Below are 5,943 nucleotides of genomic sequence, written 5' to 3'. Positions count from 1 at the left end.
ATTATAGTATATTCACTTTCAAAAGTAGTCACACAACTATATTTGTACTCGTTTATGTAGATGACATCATCATCACTGGAAATAACGAAGACGCTATCTCCGACATCAAGAAATTTCTCGCCCAGGCCTTTTCCATCAAAGATCTGGGAAATATTTCATACTTCTTAGGTATCGATGTATCCCATTCTAAAAAGGGAATATTCTTATGTCAAAGGAAATATACACTTGACATTTTATCCGACTCTGGTATGACTGGTTGCCGACCATCAGATTTTCCTATGGAGCAATACCTTCGTCTACGACCCAATGAAGGAAGCCATCTTCCTGATCCGACAATCTATCGTCGCCTCATTGGTCATCTATTATATTTAACAGTGACACGACCCGACATCCAATACGCTGTTAACACTCTCAGTCAATTCATGCAATCTCCATGTACAACTCATCTCGATGCGGCCACACGAGTTCTCCGATATATATATATATATATATATATATATATATATATATATATATATATATATATATATATATATATATATATATATATACACACACACACACATCATTACAAGAATAAAACATAACAAATTCCGATACAATATTCAAGTGCTTTCTTTTATGTATCGATCCATTCCTTTTCTTACATCTACCTCTTATGTTGGTTCCATCTTTTTTTATCGTTGCCATGCTTTTGGTTTGAAGAATAACCATGTTTCTGAGTTTATTTCATAAGATTTGTGATGGCCACCTCTCTTCTTCTACTCTACCTTTTGACTTTCTCGTCTTTGTTTATTTGTGCATATAGTGCTACTTCTGCCTTGGCTTTGTCATCTTCTTTCTCTCATTCATTTTTAGCTCATGAGCTTCAAGGGATCCTTACGGTTCTTATGTAACCATGCTTGCAAAATCATTTGATTTGATTCTTCAATAGCCATAATTACATGATCAATCTTGATGAATATCCAAACCCAACCTTCATTTTCTTGCACCAACTTTCATATTTCTTTCCAACTCATATAGGAAGATTTATGAAGAAGTGTCCATTTGGATGAGAAGCCATTGCACAATTTAATTATGGGTCAAGCTTGTCTCTAATATTGCCAGATGTTAGATATTTGAACACTTTGTTGTTACAAATAAACACAATTGATCACTCTTGATCCCAGAAAGGAAAAGAAAAAGGATAAAACAAAATGAGGGGAAATTGAGAGAGTTTATGATAAATTGATAATGAGTTATACATTAAAGCATTGTTACTAATAATGAATCACTGCTACCTTCTTATAATTGTTTCTAGGGTTAAATACCATTTGCCCCCTGCCAAAGTAGCGAGTTTCGGTTTTTCCCCTTATTAAAAAAAAATTAGCCTTTGCCCCTTAACAAAAAAGATTCTGTTTTCAGGCACCCCCTATTCCATGTTTGGCTGACTGGGCTTGTGGAATCTTCCTAGTTGGCACTGAATCTTCTTATGTGGCGCTGCTGACTTGGAAAGCTTGGAAAAACTTGAAAAAATAGCAATTTTATTAACTTGAAAAACCAAGTTTCGAACCCTTGTCATAAGGGTGAATGGAGTGCTACCGTACCACCAAGCCATCAATGTTATACGGTTAATAAAACCAAGGAAATCTATATATTTAGATGTTCAGTTTTTAATTAATTAACTAATGGTATAGAGTATAAATAATATTATTAATTATTTGTTTATTAATATTTATTAATATTAATATATTACTTTATTTATTTATTATTAATATTTATATATTACTTTATTTATTATTAATATACTTTTTTATTAATATATGTTAATATATATATACGTTTATTATTTTATTATTACTATTTATATATTACTTTATTTATTTATTTATTTATTTATTAATATATGTTTATATATGTATATTAATATACTTTATTTATTTATTAATATAATATTAATAATATTATTTACGTAGTATAATGTTAATAATATTAATATTTACGTAAAATAATGTTAATAATATTAATAATATATTAATAATTTAAAATAATAAAATATTACTTTATTTATTTATTTACTTATTTTATATAATTACGTATTTAAATTTATAAACATATATATAAACCTAATTATATAAAATTTATTATTTAAATATTATTTAATTACATTTATAATTTATTTATTTATGTAATATTTATTTATTAAATAAATTGTATAATATTATATAATTACACCTGTAGAATCCATTAATAAATATTTAAACAAATATTTATTTGAAACATGTGTGAGTCTTAGTACTTTATGTAGAATCCATTTCCAAAATAAATGACCTAGACATATTTTAACCAATAAAACTTATCAACATTTCTCTCTTCTCTGTCTCTTCACTTTCTCCGAACTCAAACTACAACTGCAACTACAATTCTCTATCTCTTCACTTTCTCCAAACTCAAACTACAACTGCAACTACAACCGCCAATATCATCGTTACTAACAATGACAACACTATCAACTGAATTCTTGTCACACACTCTCAATTTTAGAAACCACCCAAACCGCACCTCTCGGCATTCAAATCCCAACTCCATCAAACAAGGCAACACTAATAACCGAACAACAAGAATCAACCAAGAACAATTCAGGGTTAATGAAACAAGGCCAAAACTTGTTCAAAATTGCGACTTTCAAGACATTAATTCCATCAAAGCTCTCAACAAGTCATGCAAATTAGGTAAATACGATGAGTCTCTCTACTTACTTCAGCACATGGTTAATAGGGGTTATAAACCTGATGTTTTTCTTTGCACACAATTGATTAAGGGTTTTTTCAATTCTAAGAAAATCGAGAAAGCTATTCAAGTTATGGAGATTTTGGAAAAGCACGGTGAGCCTAATGTTTTCGCTTATAATACTGTTCTAAATGGGTTTTGTAAAGCTGATAGAGTTGATGCTGCTAATAAGGTGTTTGATAAAATGAAAAAGAGAGGTTTGGCTCCTAATGTTGTTACTTATAGTATTCTTATTGGGAGTCTTTGTAAGAGGGGTAAACTTGATTTGGCTTTAAAGGTTATGGATCAGTTGTTGAAAGATAATTGTAGGCCAGATGTTATAATTTATACTATTTTGATTGAAGCAACTATTACTCAAGGTGGTATTGATGAAGCTATGAAGCTTTTAGATGAGATGTTGTCGAGAGGGATTCGACCTAATGCTTCTACTTATAGAATTGTTGTTAGTGGTATGTGTAGAGAAGGGATGTTGGATAGAGCTTTTGAGTATCTTAGTAGTATAAGTAGTAAGGGCTGTGCAGCTGGTGTGAATACTTATAATATTTTGTTGAAGAGTCTTTTGAATGAAGGGAAATGGGAAGCTGGGGAGAGTTTGATGTCGGATATGTTGGATAAAGGTTGTGAGCCATGTGTTGTGACATATAACACATTGATTGGTTCGCTTTGTCGTGATGGTAAAATTGATGAGGCTGAGAATGTGTTGAAGATTATGAAGAAGAGAGGTTTGGCTCCTAATGTTGTTACTTATAATATTCTTATTGGGAATCTTTGTCAGAGGGGTAAACTTGATTTGGCTTTAAGGGTTATGGATCAGTTGTTGAAAGATAATTGTAGGCCAGATGTTATAACTTATACTATTTTGATTAAAGCAACTATTACTGAAGGTGGTATCGACGAAGCTATGAAGCTTTTGGATGAGATGTTGTCGAGAGGGCTTCAACCTGATGCGTATACTTACAATGTTGTTGTTAATGGTATGTGTAGAGAAGGGATGTTGGATAGAGCTATTGAGTATTTGGATAAAATGATATCAGATCGTCGTTTGCCTTATACTTTTTACTATAACTCGATCTTGTTTTCTCTGTGTAAGAATGGAAATGTTGGTGAGGCTTTGCGCATCTTTGAGAAGGCCAGTGAAGTGGGTTGTCCTCCAGATGCAAGTTCTTATAATACATTGTTTGGTGCATTGTGGAGCAGCGGCAATAAAATTAGAGCGTTATGGATGATTCTAGAGATGTTAAGCAAAGGCGTTGATCCTAATGAGATCACCTATAATTCACTTATTTCTTGCTTGTGCAGAGATGGATTGGTGGATCAGGCAATTGAGTTGCTGGTTGACATGATAGAGAGTCGCAAGTTTCAGCCTACTGTTAATAATTACAATGCTGTTATTCGTGGATTGTGCAAGGTGCAAAGAGTCATAGATGCTATTGAGGTGCTTGATGCTATGAATAAGAGAGGATGCTTGCCAAATGAAACAACCTACACATTGTTGATCCGAGGGATTGGTTTTGGAGGATTGCGAAATGACGCTATGGAGTTGGCTAACTCACTTGTTAACATGGATGCTATTTCAGAAGATTCATTCAAACGTTTGAATAGAACGTTTTCTGTGATTGATGCGCACAAAGAGCTTGCAATATCTGAATGAACTAACTTCATGGGCATAAAATTTATTCAGGTCTTATAAATAAGATTTTTTGTTCCATTCAATTAATGAATACCTACTTATTTCTTGCTCCCAATTTGTTTGTTGATGAACGATGCGATGATCGTGGAAAAGCAGAAGGATTTCGATGTTTTCAGTGCCTTGGATGTGATGCATAATGAAGGTTTCCTTAAAGATCTCAAATTTGGACCTGGAGATGGACAGCTTCACTACTACTTGTACAATTATAGGATTCGTAATGCCATGAAACCGTCCGAACTCCGGCTTGTGCTCCTGTAGCCAGATATGTTTTGTTTTTTAGTTTTGTCATGCAATTGGGATAAACCATTCACTTGTTTTGTTCTATTAGCTTGTTGTTTCAACTAAACACCATTTATTGTTCCATTGAAATATTGGCAATTTAACATATTCATGCAGAGTATGTGAAAAAGCTTATCTTTTGGTGACTTTCTTTCTTCTGGTATTATGCTTACATTGCAAAATTATGAAGTTGTTGTAATCTGCTGCCTCAGTTTCATTTTTTGCTCATTATGATTTCTGTATAAATTTTGCTTTTATATTTTGAAAGAACTTTCCTTCAATTCTTACAAAGTTGTTTGTGTTTAGCTGGATATGTTTTGTTACTCATGAATGTTGGTGGCTGCCTGTTTGCTTATTTAATCAAATTTGAATTGATCCAGTTCGAGGTTTACAGGTGTCGGTGTCTATCAAAATATAATTTTATTTGTTAATTTGCTGTTCTTGCTTTGGATTTATCAGTATCTACTTTTGATTGTTAGTAGACTTTATCAGTAGCTGGTTTTAGAAGGTTCTTGTGGGACCTGGTTAAGCTTAGCATTGTAGTCTATTTTATGTTCTGTGATGAGTTCAAGTTTTTTGCATTGTTTTTTTATATCAGTACATATTGTTGCTGAATGAGCTTTGTATCATCCAAGGAAAAACACTTCATTTGTTTTGTTTGAATTAACATGACACATTTTGAGCTACTACAAGAATCTTTAATCTAATGAAATTTGTTGGTCAATTCAATTAATGAATACCAACTTATTTCCTGCTCCCAATTTGTTTGTTGTTCAAAGGTTTTTGAAGTTTACACAAATATCAAATGGATGGATACTTCTGACATACATGTTTTGAACTTCGTCCTCTTCTTCTCCTTCTTCTACTTCTGGTTCGGATTTCTGGATGTTGTTGGTGCCGTTGTTGCGCTTTGAATTGCAGGTTGTTGAATCTCAAACATGTGTTCATGCCTTGTCTTAGTTTTGATCAAATATGAGTTGCTTAAGTTCTGTATCATGTAACTGCTTTTGAATGAAATTTGATATTGCATTGTTTGGTGCAGGTATACTTAGGACATTATTGCTTTTGGATAATAAGAACTACTTGGCAGCCTAATTGCAGAAATGAAGTAAAATAGGCCAATTAGAATATGGTCCTTTAGGAACTTAGATAATTTTAAACCATCTTGTAATCTAATCTAAGGGTCTTTTGCCATTTTAAAAACA

At 32.3% G+C, this 5,943-nt stretch overlaps 1 protein-coding gene across 2 annotated transcripts; it reads left to right on the top strand.

The window, feature by feature from the left end:
* Positions 1 to 2,324: 2,324 nt before the first annotated feature.
* LOC131601987 (pentatricopeptide repeat-containing protein At3g04760, chloroplastic-like) lies at positions 2,325 to 4,868 on the top strand. 2 transcript variants are annotated; one of them, XM_058873930.1, is made up of 2 exons: positions 2,325 to 4,450; positions 4,556 to 4,868. In XM_058873930.1, the coding sequence occupies exon 1, from the start codon at positions 2,477 to 2,479 to the stop codon at positions 4,418 to 4,420; it is 1,944 nt and encodes a 647-aa protein (XP_058729913.1). In that variant the 5' UTR covers positions 2,325 to 2,476; the 3' UTR covers positions 4,421 to 4,450; positions 4,556 to 4,868. The 2 variants fall into 2 exon arrangements, with proteins under 2 accessions (XP_058729913.1, XP_058729914.1); XM_058873931.1 differs by having other exon boundaries at positions 2,583 to 2,711; positions 2,801 to 4,868.
* Positions 4,869 to 5,943: the final 1,075 nt, after the last annotated feature.

The sequence above is a fragment of the Vicia villosa genome, linkage group LG5, assembly GCF_029867415.1.
Source record: "Vicia villosa cultivar HV-30 ecotype Madison, WI linkage group LG5, Vvil1.0, whole genome shotgun sequence".
Lineage (NCBI taxonomy): Eukaryota > Viridiplantae > Streptophyta > Magnoliopsida > Fabales > Fabaceae > Vicia > Vicia villosa.
Note: the sequence above shows the minus strand (reverse complement) of the source record. Positions and strands in the feature narration are given on the sequence as shown.

Bases quoted from the DNA above. Each gene is read 5' to 3' on its own strand.
- LOC131601987 (XM_058873930.1), top strand. From the start codon at position 2,477: ATGACAACACTATCAACTGAATTCTTGTCACACACTCTCAATTTTAGA.